This window comes from Anolis sagrei, chromosome 2 (assembly GCF_037176765.1).
Source record: "Anolis sagrei isolate rAnoSag1 chromosome 2, rAnoSag1.mat, whole genome shotgun sequence".
NCBI lineage: Eukaryota > Metazoa > Chordata > Lepidosauria > Squamata > Dactyloidae > Anolis > Anolis sagrei.
The window spans coordinates 258191386-258215287 of record NC_090022.1 but is presented as its reverse complement, the minus strand read 5'-3'; the positions used below and the strand labels follow the sequence as shown (position 1 = coordinate 258215287).

The window sequence follows — 23902 nt, the reverse complement described above, 5'->3', positions numbered from 1 at the left end:
TTTTGTTTAGATTTCCAAAAGTCCGGAAATCTAGGCCGGGAGTGTGACGGCGCGTGTGGCGCCTCATATACTTAGAACTGTTAGTTGCAGGATTTTAAACTGCCATTTTATTTCTGTCTACCTTGTACATGTATAGTTAAATTTCATTGGTTATTATAGCTGTCAATTTATTGTTGTTGTTCACCAATTGGTTTGTTTCCCCAGTTCAGTTGTTTAGGCTCCGCCCCTTCCAAGGGAGAAAGGGAAGGTTTCTCCCTCACCCTTTTTACCTCAGTAAAAGACTCATTGGATGGACGTGTCCAAAAGCTTGGCCCAAAAGCCCCTGGTCAAGGCATTTTTTACTGCCAGTTCTTAGGTTTATTTCCCCTGAGTCTTATTCTTTATGTTCAGACCTCCCTGAACAAACATGTGAAGATCTCAGGCGCCTTCACACCGGTTCTGTGGCACCATAGGAAGGTCTTGTCCTTCAATTTAGGCCACTGAACTGGAGTTGTGGTTTGCTCCGGCATCCATAGCCATTGAGAGAGAGGGAACAGGAAAAGCTTCTCAGCTTGTTACTCCTAGGACCCTGGACTTAGAGTTTATAAAGTATCTTTTCCCAGTTGAAACATAAAGTTTGTGTCAAAGAAAGAGAACTGTTAACAATACACATCATTTCAAGTTAACTGTTGTGTTCTGGTCCTTGGGAGTTCCAGTTTCCCTAAAGGAGGGCAAGAAAGCAATCCCCTGGGGAAAGCAGTCACGTCCATGCCTCTTTCTCTATAGCCCCAGGCGCGACGGCACACTTGTGACAATGGGATTTTAAATTGGCATTTCCATATCCTGTGGAAAATAAATTAATGAAAGTAAATGTTTGTATTGGTGATAAATTATGATGTAGAATTTAGTTGCCCTGAACTGGAGAACTTGGCCCCATTAAAAGGCTAAGGACAAAGCTGTGGCAAAGACATCGCTTCTCCTCCCTGCCAAGTCTACTACTGTCAGTTGTTTTGCAAAGGCACAGCTGAATGGTTGTGTCTTCTGGCCTCTACAATTAAAAATGAATTAATAAGTGAAAGATGCAAATAACACACCTTTTACTCAGAAGAAAACAAGTCTAAGAATGTATGTGACAGGACTTGCTTCTTAATCCTTCTTTTGTTTTCTCAAAGTATTCTCCTTCCTTCCCCCACCACACATACCAATTGTGGTCTCGTACACTCAATACAGGAAATGAGACAGCAGTGATCTGGAACTGAGCACTCCTTGCATATTACTTTTTGACTAACTGTATGTTTTTCTATACACCTTGCATACCCTAAAGGCACCCGATTCCATATGATCTTGGAAGCTAAGCAGGGTCAGCCCTGATTAGTAATTAGATGGGAGCTCCGGGATCATTTAGTGAAAAGAACTAACAAAAACCACCTGAGGATTACTTGCCTAAGAGAAACAGAGTTACCATAAGGTGACTTGAAGGCACACACATACATGCTTTTCTATAGGGCATTTAGTTACTACTATCCCTACAGAGGCGTGCTGACCATAGCTAATCTCTGTTCTCATGAATTAACTCCATCTAGCAAGTATGCTACTAATTCTTACTAAGCTGTTGTTCCAGTCATCACAATTAAATCTGATACTCAGTTCTGTTGAATAGTTAGCAAGATTAGCTACTTTCTTTTTTGTTGAACCTGTTTGCAAAATAAATACAAGTTCTACATACTTCTGAAGCTCACATATTCTTATGTAATTATTAGTCAGCACAATAAATAACTTAGGAAATTGGTTTGCATACTTGAAAGGTATTGTCTACTGGTTTGCACATTGGACTAGGATTTAGATGACTCAAATTCTGGACTCTACTCAGCTACATTTCTCACCAACTGATCCAGGGCCAGTCATTGTATTTCAGCCTGATATACAATGTTGTTGCTCTGAATATAAAGGAATGGGTGTGATGATCGTAATTAAAGTTACTCTAAGCTCAACTGAGAAAAGGTAACAAGTAAATGTAAGGAAGTTAATGACACCAAAAACACAAAAGCAGCCATGTTTGGTCCATATTATAGCTGCACATCTAAGATTGCTAGACTGAGAAATAGTGACTGGTTTAAGGATTGCTGAGGTGAAAACTGGAGAAAGCTCCTGGACGTTTAATGACTGTATAGGGAAGGAAATTCAATAGACGTGTGCTAAACAACCAGATTAACAGACAGCATCTGTTGAAATTCCTTCTTCTATCCAACCAATAAAAGTGCAAGAGCTTTCTCGACTTTTTTGTCAGGCAACTGTATTTGTCTAAGGTTGGGGTGGGCAACTCAATGGGGTAATGGGCCAATTCCTGCCCTAGACTCAACCTGAAATACAACAAGCCCAAACACCCCTGCTCTCTTGTGCAATATGTATTAAAATGGTGACAAAAAGCAATGCCCCTTCACATCCTTATGTCCCTTTTTTTTTTAGGCCCCTTCTACACAGCTGAATAAAATCCCACATTTTCTGAACTGGAATATATGGCAGTGTGGACTCAGATAACACAGTTCAAATCAGATATTGTGGGATTTTCTGTCATGATATTCTGGGAAATATGGCAGTGTGGAAGGACCCTGAGAGGGACTGCAGAGGGTGTATTAGCAAATTTTGGGGTGCTTCAGAGAATGAAGTGCCTCCAAATGGGGGTGAGGGGCTTTACAGGACTGGTGGCTTCAGGGGCCATCAAGTGGAGTTCAGACATTATATGCAGACTATTCTTTTCCCGTTGTTGTCTAATCATATCTGCTGTGTTCAAGGCAGAGAAAAGTTCACAGTTGGTGGTGTCCTAATTCATAGTTTTGGTCTTTAAGCGATTTGTAACACTATCCATTATTTCATGATAGAAAGAAAAAAAAACCCACGTTCCATATTGCCATGTTTAAACTTTATAAGTGATCCTGTGGATCATTTATTCTTCCTTTGTGAAGAAATCTGACATCTATAGGGCATGGCAGTCATTGTTTCAGAACAAAGGTCTCCTTCCAATGAACACTAAGCAGATCATTTGTTTGTGCACAAGACATGCATTATTTTTTACAATTTTTGTTCAAACATACAAAGGAAAAACATACTTATAAAATACAGCAGCATTAAAGTAGGGACCTCATCACATTGAGGTCATGAAGATGGGTGACAATGGGAGAATCCATGGGGCAGTGTGGTAAATTCGTGGGGCAGTAGAGGAAATGTCACTCTGCACCCTGTATCACCGTCTTCTTTTTTTAAAAAATAGTTTTATTAGGCTTTTTCAAAATATACATAAAAATATAAGGGGAGGGTATTTTTAGGAAAAGCCGGGGTAGATATAGGGATATATATGGAAAAGTAGGGGGAGGTTTAAATTGAGGAGAGTGGAAGGCAGAGGGATTTGAATATCTGATTTGAACTTCCCAATCTTCTTCTCTGCGTCGCCATCTTCCTCTCTTTGTACTTATTTCTTCTTTGGACTTTGCATCACCCTCTTCTTCATCATAAGGGTGAACCCGTCACCGCCCACCTCCCCCCCCCCCCCCGTACTGTCCCCGGCTTACTCAATCAGAACATGGGCAGTCACCCATGTTCTGAATTCTTCTTCCCAGCATGCTTTTAACACAAAGCTGGCATAGAGCCCCACAGCAAGTAGCCCTACATCATGTGACAGGCCCCGGCAGGCGCTGTACCAGCTCCATGTTGAAAGCACTCTACGCTGGGGTAAAAGCTCTGTGTGATGAGATCCTGAGTACAAAGGAACACAAAGCAGAAACCACGACTTTCTACGATCCATTGCTGAACTATTGGATGCCACCACGGAGGGATTTATAACTTTCAGGAGAGGTTTAGAAATGTCCACTTCTAGTCATTTTAATAGAATTTTTTAAGTGCATAAGCCAAGCATTACTAATACATTGCAAATTATTAACATAATGAATCATATTATTTACATTAGTGCTTATACTAACGTTTTGAAGCATTTTTCTGTTCATGGATAGAGGACTTATTTGACTCATAGAACCTTAAGGGTAGAATTACTCAGCATAGTCGTGCCTCTGTGTCGGAGCTAAAATAAATGCCAGAACAGAGTTATAACTGTCCTAGTAGCCCTATTTCACCACCCAATAAAGATGTTAAAATATGAAATTTCTTCTTTTTTCACATTCCTTATGCATCTTTCTTTTACATTCAGTGAATTACAGAGAGTGCAATCTTCAGCTGTGTTAAGTGTCAAGAACTATATAAGCATGTTCACAGGGCACATATTATGACATTACTGATTGTCACCTCATCGCATTGAGGGGAGAAAGAGAGACATGGGTTGTGAATTAAAGCGCTCAAGGGTCTACGCAATTTCATTTCCTTGAACATAGAATTCATCTGATGTATGCCATCCTAATGATTACTGCTCTTGGACATGCAGAGAGAAAAGACCACTGTATTACAAGAAGGGACATGATCTACCAGCCAAATGATTAAACACAAAGGTCTATCTAAGAATGTCTAAAATTAATAGTGTATTTTTAACAGAAAATGGAAGCACGTTTGCTATGGCCCAGTGAACTGTTACAGGATCTCATATATATATAACTGCTTCAAACAGTTTCACTTGTAGCATATATATTACAGTACCACTAATGTGTCCCTCTACACATCACAAACAGATTGTTTCCACTTAAAGTTCATGTCACAGTGAAGCAATCTAAGATTGTCAAACTCTGCTTATAGCTGTATAAGCAATCTTAGATTGCTTTCACATGGTGGCATTTTACTCAATCAGTTCTTGTAATTCAGTTCACTGGGGTGGATGCAATGTAGATAGAATCCATGGATCTCTAAAAACATAACTAGATGAAGCGGTTTTTCTTTCTAATAGCACAAAAGAAGTGAGAAAGGGACACATGGGTGGAGTGGGGTAGGGAGAGTTGCTGCAGCCATTTAAACTAACTTACTTCGGGTCTGCTCTCTCGCAGAGCAGAACTATGGTTTGATAAGTGAATCCCTCAGTGCTGAATGGACCATAAGTGCTTGCTTAATGTTATATTACAAATATTTAATCAGGTATTCCTGGTCCTACCATCAGGCAATCTCTGTAGATAGCAGATGCTGGGGACAATTCAAGAAGCTCACAGCAATGTTTCTTCAGCTTTGCACCATTCCACCCTGAGGTCAGGTCTGTTTCTCCTACATGGCCCATTAGGTACTTTTGGTACTGGAAAATGTGTTTTTCAATCTTTTTTTCAAGTACTGTATTTTTGAATAGTCTTTCCATCTCTATTCATGAAAGTCTCTGTTCTTTGATTTTATTTGAAACTACAAATGCAGAATGAGAGGCTTCATGTTATTCCAGTGCCATCTTTCTTATTTATATATGTAAGGTGTAAAAAATTTAGCAGCCCTGTGTTAATAATTTCAAGAGAGTTTCTAATTTGTAGAGGTATTTTGGTGAATCAAAATTCTGAAAACGAACAAATGTTGGTAGCAAGCCTAGACTGACTAAGCCTTATCTGAGATAAAATACAAAACAGGATTGCAATTTGCATGTCAGTCAAGACATAATCTTAATTTTAAATATCATAGTTGGCTGCTTTCAAAAGAATGCAGTACTTGTATGAAGTGTCAATGAATTAAACACCATTGAATTATCACCTGTGTTTAATCAGCACAACTTAGTTCAGGACACTTAAGAATCACAGAACCTTTTAAACAGAACACATTTTGCATGAACATTTCTCAAATGTTATTTTTAGAAGGCCTTCAGAAAATGATAATGGAGATTGAAATGCAGTGAACTGATATGTTCTGGAATTACTTGTCTGGAACTCTGAGAAGAGCTAAGAACATTGAGTTGACATGAGTCCAAGGCAGCACGAGGAGGAAGAGAAGCGGTAGATGATTTATCTTCAGTGACTTCAGCTGACATCCCTGGAGACAGAAAATTACTCCCCCTCTGTGTTGCACAGAATGTTGATTTTTGTCTCAGTCAATAGGAACTTTTACATTTACAGAGAGGACACTAAGTAGTGTTAAAGTGTGTTTCATAAGACCATAGAGGTGGATGAGACCACAAGTGCCATCCAGCTCAACACCATGCCATACAGGAACACATAATCAAAGCACTTTCAAATAAACATAGTCAGTTCCTTAAGCCACTCCTCAAAGGACATGTTTCCAGACCTTTAATTATTTTAGTCATCTTGCTCTGGACATGCTCCAGCTTGTCAATGTTTCTCTTGAATTGTGATGCCCAGAACCAGACATGTTATTCCAGATGGGGACTGGCCAAAGCAGAATTCAGTGGTACTAAAACTTCCTTTAATCTAGATATTATACTATTGATGCATCATAGAATCACATCAGCTTTTTGGCTGCTATACTGTTCACATGTGTTCACCTGGAGGCCTATAAAGACTACTAGATCATTTTCATATATACTGTTTTCAAGCCAGGTGTCACTCATCCTACATTTGTGCATTTCCTTTCCCCCTTTAAGTATATTACCCTATATTTCTCCTTGTTTAAATTCATTTAGGCAGTGACACCATAATGTAGACACCATAATGTAGAGAAATCCCCAAAGGTGGTTTGGGGATTTCTTAAGCAGATACTTTGAAGACTCATGTGTAACAGTGACTTCTTTCAAAGGTGCTTTTCTTAACCTGGTATTCTCCAGATATGTCCCGTTCTGTCAAATGATAACTCCAGCAAGCATGCTTTGAAGATAATAGGACTTACAGCCCAATATATGTGATTTCAAGATGAGTAAAGTGATATTAGGAGAAAAAAAAACCCTATTGGGATCTTAGCCATGAAATTTCTGTGTGAATGCTGTGCCAGGTAAGGCAAACATTAGTCATAACTTTCAGGGAGCCATTTCATTTTTGTTTAGCTTTTTAAACTCTAGCAGCCCAGCATTAGAAATATACTGTTTTTTCTTTGTGGCAATGCCACTTTAATAATATTTTTAATTACACTCTTGCTTCTCTATAGCTCAGCCTGTAGAAATTTCAAGATTGATTTTAGAAGGCCGTGATGTATTGTTTCTTAAAATAGCTTCTTATGAAGAATTCATTCCTTGTTATCCTGTATTTTTGAACCACCTGATTGACTGTTCCTCTGCATTATGTATGGGGAATCATGTGAAAACAGTCATTCTGGATCTCTAGTGAATGGTAAATAGACCACATCATAACTGTAACATAATTAATAACATCTATCACATGTTTAGTGCTTTAAATGTTTAATAGTACCATGGGAGTATGATTAAATATGAAACCAAATGAAAGGCTAAAGGCAAAGAATGCCTCTTTGTAAATCTGAGTGGTTAAAGTGTTAAAAGATCAAGTCACGGCTTTACGGGTAATTCAAAGTATTTTATACATTCTACAGCCAGCAAATTCTTTAGAAAAGTACATGTGCACATATACATACATATACATAAATGTGTGCACCAACTTTTACAGAAAAAAGCAGGAGCTGACAGCTTATATTTTTTCTGTTTATACTAAATCACAGGTTTCTATATAGTCTCAAATTTATTTCAGAGATTAATGTATAATATAATATTCATTGTTCAAGGCCAATGAATATATAAAGCCTATGTACTGGCATTGTTATTTCTGGAAAAAAGTGGAAAAGCTGTGTCCTCTGGATATGATGATGACGACGTTATGTATATATGTATTTCTTACCTTTTCCACAACATGTAAGTTGTTGATGATTATATTATTAATGCATTTATATATAAGCTGTTTTTAATCTCAGGAACCAAGGCCAAAATATTTGAAGGATCAAAGGATTTCCAGCTGTATGCTGATTAGAATGTACATGCATTCCAATCACCAGTACTAAATATTCCTTCAGAGCCTCCTTCCCACTCCTTTATTTGAACGCAAAGGTATTGTTCACACTGTTGAATTTTGCTATAGCTGATGGATAGAAACAAAAATAAACATTTCTGAATTCTTTTCAATAGCTCTAAGAAAAATACGTGAAAGTGAGTGTAAATAGCCTGCATGTTAGTATATGTTACCCTCTCAATCATAAAAAAAATTGCAAAGGTAATTGTTTATCTGCCTCAAAGAAACCAATAAATGAAATATGCTTACTGTATGCAGCTATATTTTCTATCCTAATACAGAGAAATCCTCAGCATCCTATGGATCATTAGTTAGTTATCATACAGAAAGATTACACACAATTGTCTCCTCTTAAACCCAAATATGGTTCACTGAAATGTCAGGTAAAACGATGATGGATCTTTATGATGGCAATTTAAAAAGCATACAAAAAGCCATTTTCTGATGCATGATTATTGCAATGCAATCATAATACTAGAATAATTTGCAGTTCATCTTCCTATGTGTTTTTTTTTCAGCTCCCCTCCCCTTCAAAATTCACTTTTGCTCTTGTAAATTGGGAATGACTTTGCTGACTAAGCAGGGCACAAATTAATCAATCCTGACATCTACCATAAAATCCAACACTATTTAGGTCAGATAATGCTGATGATATAACAATGAGTAGCAGGGAAAACATCATATTATTGTGTTTGCATTGAACCTAATAAACAATTATAATTATTTATAGTCTACCTTTTCTCCAAAATTTGGACTCAGAGCAAAATTCATTTTTTAAATGACTGTAAAGCACACCAAAAATGAACATTTAAACAGAAGCTTTTAAACAGGGGCTGGATGGCCATCTGTCAGGGGTGATTTGAATGAATTGTTCCTGCTTCTTGGCAAGGGGTTGGACTGGATTGCCCATGAGGTCTCTTCCAACTCTTTGATTCTGTGATTCTGATTAAATTATTCACAGTATTAAAACAGTTCAGAACTATATTTAATACAATACAATTAAAAGATTTTAAAACTCAATTACCAAAGTTCATGTTGGTGAATATAGTCCCGAGCTTCCTTAACTATAGTGTGAATAACAATAACAATAATATATTTCGCATGCATCCAAGAATATAAAAAGTGATGCATAATCAATATCTTCATATTCACGTTATATCATTGAGATAACTTGCTATAGACCAGCAGTCAGGAGTTCATCTACTACTGCTGGGCTACAAACCATATGCTCCAACGTCTAAGGTAGCTATTACGTAAAAAACTGCAAGTTCTTCCTTATTAGGAATGTGATAAATGTGCAAGTTTTTCCGTGTTACAAGATAAAAAGAGACAGAGTAATCACCTATACCTCTCCCACCCCCTCCATCCCCCCTCTCCCTAGTGTGCGGACTTCCCATAGTCTTCAAAGAGAACCTTTCCCTTCTGGTGTGGCTGTCGTCAATACTTCTGTAGCTTTCCCGGCGCTGTTTCCGTCTGTTGGCTTCTTTCAGATGCTGGATATATCTATAAACTTGCACAATAAAAACTATCTAAAAAAAAAGATATGTGATAAATGCTTGGATCCTTAGCCTATAGCTATATTGATGCGGTGGATATTGGTCTATCTACAGTCATACACAATTTTCAAAGTATATGTCTCATCCTCTTTTGGCATTTGTTGCCGTGTGCTTTTAAATTGCTTCCCATTTACTTTGAATGTTTGCTGTGTATATGCTGTGCTCCGCCCAGAGTCCCCTTCAGGGTGAGAAGGGCGGAATATAAATGTTTTAAATAAATAAATAAATAATACTAAGGGCAACCCTATCACAGGAGTTTCTTGCCAAGGAAAGATTTATTCAGAGGTTTCCCTTTGCCTTCCTTTTCAGCATTTTTTTGGGGGGTGGTGGTGGTGATGCTAATATAACACAATAGTCTTCCTGCGGTGTAAAATTAAAATGTAAAAATAGCAGTAATAGCATAAAGATAAAAATAACAAAAAACCCAACAGAATAAGGAGCAGGCAGAAACATACCCAAAACCAATATTTAAGTTATTGTATGAAGCCATAGTTTTATCATAGTTTTATCATGGCTGTTAGGAATTGTGGGAGTTGAAGTCCAAAACACCTGAAGGGCCAAAGTTTGTCCATGCCTATTGTATATGTGCACTGTGTATGTATGTGTGGCTATATATGTATATTAGACATGGTTCAGTTTGGTCGGAATCTTCGTAATTCGGAATAAATTCAGAAAGATTTACTTTTTGAAGCGATTTCGAAATTTTTAAGGAAACCGGAAGTCCCTTTGCCCTTCCAAAGCTTTTTCCGCCATTTCTATTACGAAGCAATAAGTGAATTGGAAATGATTCCTGGCCTCGGCTCAAGCCTGGGAAGCATTTTAAAACCGAGTGGCTAACTTTCCTCCTCTCCTCTCCCCGTGAATATATATACACACATACATAATCTGGTATATGCCTTCCCAGAATAATGAACCCTTAGCATTATGTCCTCTAAAAGCACTTTATACTGATTTAGGATTGCTTGTACGTTTCCACCAACGCCCTACCTCCTCTATCTTGTTCATGCCCAGCATTATTTTTTAACTTTAATTACATTTGGCCCAGCCATAGATTTTAAATGTGTTTTGTGCTATTGTTCAATGTTTATACTATTAATGTATGAGCCCCGCCACATGCACAATGGAGGACCTTCTTGCAGCAACACCGGAAGCACTCCAAGTGGCCAGATACTGGTCAAAGGACATTTAACCAGCTACCAAACTCACAAGTTGTGTATTTTTCTGCCTGTTTGCTTTGTTCTGTTAGAAATGTAATATAATGGACTGGCTGCTCTGACACGACAAATAAATGAGTTTTATTTTTAATTGCTTTGTATTGATGTATTGTGGGCTCGGCCTCATGTAAACCGCATCGAGTCCCTTGGGAGATGGTAAAAGGTAAAGGTAGTCCCCTGACATTAAGTCCAGTCATGTCTGACTCTGGGGTGTGGTGCTCATCTCCATTTCTAAGCCGAAGAGCCAGCGTTGTCCATAGACACCTCCAAGGTCATGTGGCCAGCATGACCGCATGGAGTGCTGTTACCTTCCCGCCGGAGCGGTACCTATTGATCTACTCACATTTGCATGTTTTCAAACTGCTAGGTTGGCAGAAACTAGGGCTGACAGCGGAAGCTCACGCTGCTCCCTGGAATTGAACCTGCGACCTTTTGGTCAACAAGCTCAGCAGCTCAGTGCTTTAACCCACTGCGCCACCGGGGGCCCCCTTGGGAGATGGTAGCGGGATATAAATAAAGTTTTATTATTATTATTATGTCAATATTTATTTATTTACGACATTTATATGACGCCCTTCTCACGCCGAAGGGGACTCAGAGCAGATAATATAATTTATTGTATATATATTTTGTTATTAGCATAGTACAATATCAGTATTAAATATTACTATATAGTATTATACCATTATTGTTGTTGTTCATTCGTTCAGTTGTCTCCGACTCTTCGTGACCTCATGGACCAGCCCACGCCAGATCTCCCTGTCAGCCATCACCACCCCCAGCTCCTTCAAGGTCAGTCCAGTCACTTCAAGGATGCCATCCATCCATCTTGCCCTTGGTCGGCCCCATTATATTGTAGTATTATTAGTAATATTACATCTAATATAAATATAGAATTATAATATCTTATTATTATATTGCATTACCTTATAATATTATAAATATATGTATATACAATATATTATATTATAATATTAGAATATATCTGTATATATAAGAAAGTCACGATGCTGGCTTTGTTAAGCCTTTATTGTATTAGGAAAAACACTTTGCAGCTAAAACAGCTTCCAGATCGGAGGGGGAGAATCCTTCTGCGAGAACAGCTGTAGTCCGGCTGAGGCCACGCCCCTCCGTCTACTCTCGGAACAGCCTTCCCAAGCGGCAAGCGCATGCGCAGAAAGGACGAGGGCGGCGGCTACACAAGGGAAAGCAGGGGGCGTCCGCAGCGAATGCCTCTTACCTCCTCTCTACCCCTCCCTCCGCGAGCGAGCGCGCGCGCACACACACACACAAGCGCACGCACGCGCACAGCGGCTCCCCATTGTTCCCATTCACCGCCTCAAAGAGGGGAAGGGGCGTGGTTTATTTGGCCACGCCCCGTTTGTTGTAACCGCCGCAACTCAATCGTTCATAAAATCCTCGCTCTAGCCCTCCTCATCATTCGTTCACCGATTCTGCTTTGGCCCCTCCCACCGGGCACGCGCTGCGCCATTAGGGGCGGGGCCTTGCCGGAGCAGCATGATGGCGGCGGCCGAGGCTGGAGGCGAAGAGGGCGGCTCGGGAGCGGCCGGGGAGCCCGGCGGACACGGCTGCCCTCCGGCCACCACCGCCACCTCCGCCGCCGCCCGTAGCAAAGGCTCTCCTCCCGCCGCCGCCGCTGCTTTGGTTCTTTCCGGCGACACCTGCCCTTCTGGCGTCTCTCCCGTGCTCCACCCGAGGCCTGCCGACCCTGAGGAGATGGCCAAGGCCTCGCCGGCGCTGCCGCTTCAGCTTCCCGAGGGCGGAGGAAGCGTGGCCTCGGCTTCGGGGGGCTTCCCTCCTCTGCCGCCGCCACCTCAGCCGCCGCTTCCGGCCGGGGGCCTGAGCACCGTGGACGAGGGCGACTCGCTGGACGGGCCCGAGTACGAGGAGGAGGAGGTCGCCATCCCGCTCAACGCGCCCCCCACCAACCAGTGAGTATGGAGGAGGAGGAGGAGGAGGAATAGTAGGCCCTCGAACAGGTCAGCAGGCAGGGGCAAGCTCGGGCCCTCCAGGTGTTTTGGACTTCAACTCCCACCATTCCTCACAGCCTCAGGCCCCTTCCTTTTCCCCCTCAGCCGCTTAAGCGGCTGAGGGGGAAAAGGAAAGGGCCTGAGGCTGTGAGGAATGGTGGGAGTTGAAGTCCAAAACACCTGGAGGGCCCGAGCTTGCTCATGCCTGAGTCAAAGGGAATAGCATGTGTGCCTGTGTGTATTGATTGTCTCTCTTGTGTTTGTATATCTGTGGGCTCTTCCACACAGCCCTATATCCCAGAATATCAAGGCAGGAAATCCCACATAATACAGGGTTAGTCAAAATGCATAGGCCAATAAGCCATTCAATTGAATGGCTTATTGGCCTATGCATTTTGACTAACCCTGTAATAAATAATAAGCACAATCAAACCCTTGTGAACCACCCTGTTGAGAAGGATAGTATACAAATATGAAGCAGAGAGTGTTTGAGGACTAGGACATCTGTAGGGATACCAAGGTGCTTGTTTATAAAGCTATTGTCTTCCCAACCCTGCTATATGCCTGCAAAACGTGGACTGTCTACAGATGTCACATGCAACTCCTGGAACGATTCCATCAGCACTACCTGCAGAAAATACTGCAAATGTCTTGGAAAGACAGGCAAATAAACGTCATCATGCTGGAAGAAGCAAAGACAACCAGCATTGAAGCGATGGTCCTCTGCCATCAACTCCGCTGGATCGGCCACTTTGTCTGGATGCCCGACCACTGTCTCCCAAAGCAGTTGCTCTACTCCGAACTCAAGAACAGAAAACGGAATGTTGGTGGACAGGAAAAGAGATTTAAAGATGGGCTCAAAGCCAACCTTTAAAATTCTGGCATAGACACAGAAAACTGGGAAGCCCCGGCCCTTGAGCACTCCAGCTGGAGGTCAGCTGTGACCAGCAGTGCTGCAGAATTTGAAGAGGCACAAATGGAGGGTGAAAGAGAGAAACGTGCCAAGAGGAAGGTGCGTCAAGCCAACCCTGACTGAGACCACCTTCCACCTGGAAACCAATGCCCTCAGTGCAGGAGAACATGCAGATCAAGAATAGGGCTCCACAGCCACCTACGGATCCACAAGAATACTTATTATGGAAGACTATCTTACTCGTCCAACGAGGGATCTCCTAAGTAAGTAAGATTGTTTCTCTTGTGTTTGTATATCTGTGGGCCCTTCCACACAGCCCTATATCCCAGAATATCAAGGCAGGAAATCCCACATAATAATAAATAATAAGCACAATCAAACCCTTGTGAACTACCCTGTTGAGAAGGGTAGTATACAAATACCACAAATAAATAAATAATAAACCACCTCCACCAGACTGCCATCCAGTCTCTGTCTAAGGGAGACTCAGGGTGGCTTGCATGAGGCCAAGCAGAGCAAATATATAACAAATATAAAAATAAAATACAAAGCAATATAAATAAACGCACCAAACAATATAAAATCACAATAATTGGGCAGGGCAAGTTGCAGGGATTAAAAGTTTAAAACACTGGGTAAGCATGGAGGACTCAAAGAACCCAGCTCAAAGCAGAGATTGTGGAATTTTCTGCGCTGATATTCTGGGATATAGGGCTGTGTGGAAGGGCCCTGCGTGTATGTGTGTGTATACACATGTATCTCTTTCTGTATACAAACGTATACAAGCATCTGTCTGTAATGTGGGAGTAGGTGCTATGTTTTTAACAGTTGTTTAACTGTATTTATATGTTTAATACACACATTTAAATATTAATAAATGAACTAGCCTGTATCAAACTCTGGGCAACTCCTTCAAATTTTGTTTGCTCCTGCCTCTTTCTTCAGCCGAATCTTAAAAAATTATTAAAGTGGGTGGTACTCAATTTAGTCCCTTCCCCTGGTTATTTCCATCAAAGCAAAGGGGCAAATTGGGAAGCTCTGTTGTCATCTGCCAAAAGGGTCCAGAACCTTCCTTTCCATTTACTTAACACCTTTCTCCAATGGTAGTACTGATTCTTGTAGCCTCATGGCCTTCAATTCATTTGCATTGAGGGCCCATCTTTAATTCTAATGTGCAGTATAAGGTCTACTTTTTTTTTAAAAAGCCATATAGGTTTTTCTCTGCCTCCATCACTCCCCATGTGTAAAACAGACTTGGGCTACCTGTCCTCCAGGAAAAGAAGCTGACTTTCTGAAGACAATGTGCCCAGTTACTCAGAGCTGCATTTAGTTAAGCCAAAGAGAATTTAGACAGGTGGAGCTAGTTGGGTTAGATGCCAAAAAGAAATAAAGCCCCCAGTGCTGCCAGCCACAATAAACCAAACCACAAACTAGAGCTATCAAAATATCTCAATACAATGAGTAGAAATAATGGGATGGTTTCTTCCTTTGTATGTAGTACTTTACTTAGGCAATTCCTCGTCGTCCGAGTAAATAATAATATAATAAACTTTATTTATATCCCGCCACCATCTCCCAAATGGGGACTTGGAGCAGCTTACATGAGTCCAAGCCCAAACAACAAAATACAATGAAATACGACCGAAAACGCAAACAAAGTACAACATCATAATTACATAAAACATGTGAATAAATAACGATATAAAATGACAATATCACAATGACAGTGGGCAGGCTACATGTAATGATTAAAAGGAAGACAATTAAAATTGGTTAAAACCTCGGGGGAGAGAAAGGAGAAACGAATTGTTTGCGGAGGAGGACTCATAGCGGGGATTGTGGGATTAGACTTTCTCACAGGGGGGGAGGAGGGATGTGTACTCCAATGACAAAAAAGTTGAGGCTAAACAATAGTGCGGGATTGAATACCTACTCGCCAAAGGCATGTATGATGGCCTTCCAAGGGTAGGGTTTTGGCGGTGGATTCATAGGTGACTGTAGAGCCCTATTCTTGATCCACATATTCTTCCACAGTGAGGATGTCTGTTTCCAAGTGGAAGGCAGTTCCTGTCAGGGTTGGCTTGACGTACCTTCCTTTTGGCACGTTTCTCCCTTTCACCCCCCATTTGTGCTTCTTTGAATTCCACAGCACTGCTGGTCACAGCTGACCTCCAGCTAGAACGCTCAAGGGCCATGGCTTCCAAGTTCTCGGTGTCTATGCCACAGTTTTTAAGATTAGCTTTAATCCCATCTTTGAATCTCTTTTCCTGTCCACCAAAGTTCTGTTTTCCATTCTTGAGTTGGTAGTATAGTAACTGCTTTGGGAGACTGATCTGGCATTCGGACAACGTGGCCAGTCCAGCAGAGTTCATGGCGTAGGAGCATCGCTTCAGTGCTGATGGTCTTTGCTTTTTCCAGTATGCTGACATTTGTCCTCCTGTCTTCCCAAGAGATTTGCAGAATTTTTTGGAGGCAACACTGATGCAATCCTTCCAGGAGTTGAGTGTGACGTCTGTAGACAGTCCATGTTTCGCAGGCATATAACAGGGTTGGGAGGACAATAGCATTATAAACAAGCACCTTGGTATCCCTATGGATGTCCTGATCCTCAAACGCTCACTGTTTCATGCAGAAAAATGCTGCACTCACAGAGCTCAGGCAGTGTTCTATTTCAGTGTCAATGTTGACTTTTGTGGAGAGGTGGCTGCCAAGGTAAAGGAAATGGTCAACATTTGCTTACATTACACAATTAAGCTGAATTTCTGGCATTGCAGAGGGACTGGCTGGTGCCTGTTAGAAGGGCACTTTGGTTTTCTTAATGTTCAATGACAGGTCAAGTTTCTCATATGCTTCTGCAAAAGTGTTTAGAGTGGCTTGTAGGTCTTCTGAATGCACACATACTATGTTATCATCAGCATATTGAAGTTCTTGTGACCTCGGTTTTGGCTTTTAGTCTGCTGAGGTTAAGTAGCTTGCTATCTGTCTGATAGATGATTTTCACTCCGGTGGAAAGCTTCCCATCAACAAGATGAAGTATCATAGCGATGAAGATGGAGAATAAGATTGGGGCAATAACACATCCCTGTTTGATACCTGATTCCACCTTAAATAGGTAACTTTGGGAGCCATTGCTGTCCATTTTTCCTTGACACAGGATGCTTAAGCCAGAAAATCATACTATCGATAGATTTTTTTTCCCCAGGAGGGTTTCAAGAAAAGCTTTTCTAATTTGAGAGGAGGGTATACAGTTTTGAAGTGTCCTTACTATTGGTCCAACATTTGCCAAGCTCTTTCCATTTCTTTACTCTTTTGATACCCACAAGAAGGGACAGCTGCTCCTATCTTTCCTATGGGAGGTAAATGCAAAGAAAATGCTTATATCAGCTATTGCTCGATTGAGGGACCTTGCTATCGAGAGGGGTTTGAATTCCAACTACTTTCTGCTTTTGTGGGAGAGGGTGGTAGAAGAGTGCTGGCTTCAGCCGTATATGACATTTCAGGTGTCAAACTCCACCACACTCTGCAGCAATATAATTTGGAATTGAGGCCTTGGCCTGCATTTTAACTATGGCTAACTATGCTGTTGCCAACTCACTCTCACACTACCTCTCAAACTCAGAACCAAACAGATATAAGGATCAGTACTCACCTACTGCACCCATCTCCTGTGGCTTCAGAGTTGGGAAAAAGACTGGTGACTTGTAAAGCTTACCAGAGGGAAACACCACAATTGTCATGATGAGCATAAGTTTCAGTTTGTGTTCTTGCCAGTTTTCTTTAAAAAATAATTGAAATGTTTTATGTACATCAGTTTATAAGTTCATCATAAGAGAAATGTCTGAGCTTCCATGTTTTTTTAATTCATTGATTTATAAATGCATCTTAGGAGATACATATTAAGTCTGAGTTTTCTAATGCAAGGAGATGCATCATAGCACTGTCGTGACTAAATACAGAGTCAGTTACAGGAACTCTGAGTATTTCCATTATTTTCACCTTTCTATGATAGTTTCTTACGGAACTTGTGTATAAATTGGGGAAGGCCATCTTGAATACAAGCAGTGTCTTCTGTTTACATTTTGCTGCAATTTACCAATGTTAGTCTTGCCATGTTGCATGTCAATCAATAGTTTTTGTTTATGGATAAATATGTGAGCTCAACTAACAAAAGATTTAAACAAATTTAGACACATGTAGTGCAATAAAATACACAAAACATAATTTCCAGGATACATATGCTGGAGTTGGACAAATTATTCCTTTGTTTTTGAGATTAGTGGTCTATTTTATCATGTTTGGGTTATGTGGTGGTGAACATTTTTGTTTTGTCTGTTTCAGTCCTGTGATCGTTTTAGTAGCTTGTTTCTTGGAAATAACATCTTTTTGGGATAGGTGATTTTTAAAATCTGGGCTGTGAGTTGTGGTTCTAATCAGCCTTCCAGACTTACTCATTACTGTTTTCTTAAAGGCAAACAGAACAACCCCCCATGAAAAATATAAAATGCAGACATACAGTTAACACATTTTTAGCAGTACAGGCATTAAATGATCTGTTATAGAATGAGTATGCATGCTGCATTTCTTCTCTCGCTCTCTGGGATGAATCAATTCTAAGGTGGCTTGACTTGCTTCCTGCTAGTGGCACCTGTTAGTAAGATACTGTTGTGGAAAGTACACTGTAGATTAGATGGGATCTTCAATCAGAGCAGCCTAGAAGTAAAAAAGTATTGGAAAGCAGGTTGTCAATAGACCGTACATGCTATATAAAAGCAATACATTTTATATGAAACACTTTGGAATGTACTGATGTTGAAGGAAGCCATAGAAACACCCCTGCTTCAGTTTCTCACATAGTTATGTGAAGTATACTGTGTAGATACATAACAACCTGGTTGACGTTTTGATCTGGGTCTTGGGCCTTTGTGCTGATTTCCTCACTGGGTTATGGTAAAACATAGCTTGCTTCTTTTGGAGGCCATGACAGATTTATGATTGCGTCAAACTAAGAAGTGAAGGCATTCCCATTTTTCCTTAGCAGATTCCAAGTATGCTCAGCATGAGGCTAAAATATATATACTAGTAAAATAATCAAGGGGTGACTAGAGAAGACTGAACGCCTATTTCAGAGTCATCCCTGTTTCAGCTTTAATTAAATGTCCTTTCCTCACCACTAGAGAATGTTATTGCTTGCAGTGATCTCGGACATACCTTAATGAATAAAGATGGATGACTGCTTGGCAAGAACTGAAGACTCAAATAAATACTGTGTGTAAATTTTCTGAATAAATGTTAACTTAATCCTTCTGGTGTTTTTTTAGTTCAATTAAGATGGGCAAACATTTAAATCTAATGTGAAAGAAATTTGTTACTTTAGGAATATAAGGATAAGAATGTGTAAAATATAAAGTCTGTTGAACTTCTCCTTGTAGCTTTTGCCACCCATTGGCTATAATAGGTTAAGAATCCCAACAGAAATTGTTACTTGAAGGCGAAACTGCTTGCAGTCTTGTATTCCCTCTAAAGTTGGAGACGTATGTGCTGTGCAAAATATATGTGCACCATGAAGCATTACAAAAAAGAAATACAGTGGTGGACAAGTACATACATTCTGATACAATATGAAATAATTATACTTTTCCACAACAGGACATTTTTGTCAGACAAAACTGACTATCAAAGCTTTTGATTGGGATAAGGGTGGGGCTTAAATTCAATAAATAGATAAAATGCATACAAGTGCTTTTACTGCGATTCTCAACATAAATGCCTAGTACCACATAAAGGCAAAGGACAGAATTCAACATTGGAATTTCACTGGTTAGAACAATGGAACTTAATACCTGTTAGAAACATGCATATATCTTCCTTACCATTATACACAAAATCTACTGTGAAGGACAGGAAAACTTTCTTGAGCCTGTTCTTGGGCAGCTCCAAGACCTGCAGTCGAGAGAAGGAAAAGGACTTGAATTGGTATGGTAACACCAGCACCATGCTGAAGTTAAAGCTGTAATCATTTGAGACATGGTACTGACATTTAATGCTCCCATTAATCTTCTAAGGTTGCCACACAGATTCCTGCCTACAAATGGGGTCTTGATTTTCCACTGATACAGTATATGTATGTGTGTATGGATAGAATGGTTCAGTTTTTGAAAACATTGGTATACCATTAAGTTTTTGTGTAGTAGTGTTGATCAAACCGTGTGAATGGAACTGAGGACAATCTTACATGCTTAGTACCTTCTCAGGGTTGATTTTCCTCAGGTTTCCATAATTTAGTTTTAACTGTAGTATGGCATTTTCTTTGTGTTATCACATTTCCTGCTCTGATGAAGACACTGAAATCAGGGCCTGAGCCCCAATTCAGAAAAATCTAGGAGCTTTACTTCTGGTACCATTACTATGCTCATAGTAGGAATGCAAATTTGTGTTGCGATTTTATCACATCTCCCTGAATTGTTTTTTGCATGACAATCTGTTTGCATTTTGAAAGATGTTTTGAAATGTGAATCTTTATTTACATACAATTTATTTACATTCGATTTAGCATTGGAAAAGTCACAGTGACAGGAAACTTATAAAAGATTGATGTGACATAACTTGGATTCAAACATCAAAAGATTCTGTTTCTAAAATGTCATTTCTTTCCACAGGAAGCTTACATTTACACAGATCTGTGTGTGTAAGCTAAACTTGTTACAGGAGTTTAAAAGTGTTATTTAAACACTTTTAATTGATAATTCAGCTAAGCACTGAATCCTATCAATAACATGTTACCAATGTTTTGAAGTTGGTGTACTGCAGATGAAGTTTCGTTTAGTTGTTGCCATACCCCAGTTCAAGCAAACTTGGCCTGCTTGTGTGAATTGTGGTAATTCAAGTTTAAAAGATTAATAGTAATAATCTCCATTTTTCTCACAAATCCTATCCAAAGTTATTCATAGATTAATTTTGGACTCCACCCCCCCAGTGGACATATTAGGTACACTGGATTGCTTTGTACTATTGCTATAGATATGGTGAAAGAATGTGCATGATCAAAACTCTCTACTGTGCTACTAGAGGCAGATTAAGAAAAATACTTTTTGAGACCATAATTTGTAATGCATGTGGTATTTGGTGTATCTTTGAGATTTTTTAAAATGACGTCCAAGTATTTTCTAAATATAAATCTAGCGTGTTGATGTTGTTTCAAGTAGTTTCAACTTGTAGTAAACCTGTCACAGGGTATTTTGATAAGTTTTCTTTTAGAAGGAGTTTTCTTCTTCTGAGGCTGAGGGTATGTCTTGCCTAAGGTCACCCTGTCAGTTATCATAGCTGAGCAGGATTCAGACTCCAGACTTCAAAGTCAGAATCCAGCATTCAAACCACCACTCCATGCTGTTTGTATATGAGTTCCTGTAATAAGGAATAGATTATATTGATAATATAGTACCATACAGACTTACGGCTTTTTATGAATTATAATTTCCTTTGGCAGCCCAGTAAAATTGTATGAGCTTTGAAAGTAGAAATGGATTTGTTTGTAGCATAAAACACCCAACATTAAATGGAATTTCTTCCATATTCTAATATCCAATACTGTATTTCTTCAATTGGCAGATGGCATCAATTGTAAAATGCAACATAATTTCAGTACCATCACCACGACTAAAAATACACAAGACACACCTGTGATTCTAAGATGCACCCCATGTTATAGGAAAAAGTGCATCTTACAATTGAAGAAATATAGGATGTCTTCTGACTTAACCACTGCCATTATTTCAGCCTGTAGGATAATTATTTCAAGTTTGAGACAAACATTTGATATATATGTTTTGGCGTGTAGACTGATTGTTTACCATAGTCTCCCTGCTTTACTTAGCTCAAAATATTTTAAGTGCATTGGCTATTTTATGTTATGATGATACTAAACTTTATTTATAACCCACCCCATCTCCCCAAAAGGACTCAGGATGGTTTACAATATAAATAAATACAATGAATAATATAAGCCAAATAAAATAAATCAGGTAATAACATACCGAATCAATTTAAATTGATATAAAATAAAGCAAGATAGACAGTTTAAACAACAAGCAGTATAAAACATTTGTTAAAAACACAGTGTTTGTTATAAACTAGATAAAAGTCAAATGCCCAAGTCAAAAGTATATCCATAAACAAAGACCTCATCCACATTAAGGGGTTATTTTCTAATCATTGTCAAAGGCCTGTTTGAATAGCCAAGTCTTCAAGTTCTTCTTAAAAGTCGTGAGGGTGGTTGCTCATTTAATCTCCCTGGGGAGGGTGTTCCAGAGCCAGGGAGGGCACTATTGAGAAGGCCCTCTGTCTTGTCCCCACCAGCCAAGCTTGCGATGAAGGTAGGATCGAGAGGAGGGCCTCCAAGCCATTTTTTAAGCCCGGGCAGGTTCATAAAGGGAGATGCAGTCGTGTAAATAAACAGGACTCAAACCGTATAGGGCTTTATAAGTAATAACCTGCGCCTAGTGAGGAGGCAGCAAGAGAAATTCCTGGCAGTCTGCTCTCTCTAAAACCAAAGATGCTTGATATTTTTATGCCCACTAAGAGGTCTTGGGGAAGATAATGATTCTCTTTCTTTGTCTGGTTTCCAAGAGAAAAAAGGAATAAATGTCTGTGATAGTGGTAGTTCTACAAAGTTATGCAGGAAATAAGCATTTCTCTTCTCTGTGAAATTGTATGGATGTGGTAATGATATGAGGGAGATGGCTTATTCTCTTGTCAATCAGGCTCAATGAAAGTTGCTTCCCCATGCCTAAAATCTACAGATGTGTCTGAAATTGTCAGGTATGCTGCTTTTGTTTTGAGGATCTATTTTTAGGGACGGTTCATCAATTTGTATTTATTGTTACTGATTGTTTTTATTCAACTACCGCATTTCTAAAATGTCTTTTTTTTTAAATGAGTAGAATATTTCCCACTGTTATTTGCATTCAGAATGTATTTTTCTATGTCATTGTATACTTGTTTTGAAGTTAAAAAATGAAGTATATAGATTTTAGGAAGGGGAATGTTCCAAGGTATATCAGGTGTTTGCTGTATATAGGGCTTGGTTTCAGTACCCATATGGATAACAAAAAATGTGATTGACAGAGTATAAATAATATGGCATAAGGTAATAATCCCCCCAAGGGAATAAATAAATAAATAAAAAGCTGCAAAAGTGGTGCCAATCAAGATGTACATTCCTTGTACTCCACCACCTCCAAGGAGCATGCCAACTGCCTGCTTCCACCTATGGAATGAAAGAACAGTAGCACTACAACAGGGCTTCGAAGAGGTTCTGCTCATTCATTCGAAAGGTAGAAATAGGCGACTGGCATGTTCCCTGGAGGTGGAGGAGTACAAAGAAGGTTCCTTTATTTCCTTGATCGGTTCCACTTTGCAATAAATTGCTCAGTAACACAAGCAATATAAAGAACAGTGACATACTAATAGAATATATAAATATGTAGGATTGTCTTCCACCAAGCCTTTATTTATTTATTTATTTATTTATTTACGACATTTATATGCCGCCCTTCTCACCCTGAAGGGGACTCAGAGCTGCTTGCATGTAAAAAGTAAATACAATACATTATATTATTATCATAGCACAATATTAATATTATACATTACATTGTACTATAACGTTATACTGTAATATTATTGGTCATATTACATTTAATATAATATATATATTTATAATATTTTATTAGTAGTAGTATATTGTATTACATTATAATATTATCAGTATTATATATATTTACATTATATTATATTATAAACACAGTGCAGGCCCCTCTCTTCACTCTGATCTCAGAGCAGTGGTTGGTGCTGGAGGGGTCTCCCAACCAATGACACTGGAGGCAAGATGGAAGCTCTATATTAAGCTCTATATTTCCTACATAATTAACTTAGAAAAATAAATTTGCTGATTTTTTTCCTCCTTAAAACGAATGTACAGGCCAACACATTTTTGCCCTTGCTCCTCAAAAGAATTGTCATTTTTTGCTTTTCAAAAGAAACCTAAAATTAAGGGAGGCAGCAGTGATTGGGAAAGACATGCAACTTTTCCACTTACATTCCTATTTTTAGGAAATACACAATTCTTACATTTGTTCAGGGTAAGGTGACATTGGGTTTGTTTCCATATTGAACATGGACTCTGGAGAGGTAATTGAACCATGTATTTATCTTCCTTTTTTTGAATGAGATTTACTTGTGTTCAACATGATATTATGAACAAATTGGAGAAGTGAGACCAACTTGCCTGATATATCTCTGTTAACGCTGGTTTAACTGTGGCCGGTTAGCCTGTGGGGTCACAAAGAGCTGAATATTTTTTTAATATCTACATGAATGTGTAATAGGTCAT

General features: G+C 39.4%; 1 protein-coding gene across 1 annotated transcript in view; it reads left to right on the top strand.

Moving 5' to 3' along the window:
• The first annotated feature begins 11990 nt into the window (after nt 1–11990).
• The window catches only part of RASA1 (RAS p21 protein activator 1), a 53047-nt gene continuing 41135 nt past the window's right edge, over nt 11991–23902 (top strand). Inside the window, exon 1 of the mRNA XM_060761747.2 lies at nt 11991–12566. Coding sequence (XP_060617730.2) covers nt 12133–12566 — 434 coding nt within the window. The 5' untranslated portion in view covers nt 11991–12132. The remainder of the gene's footprint in view (nt 12567–23902) is intronic.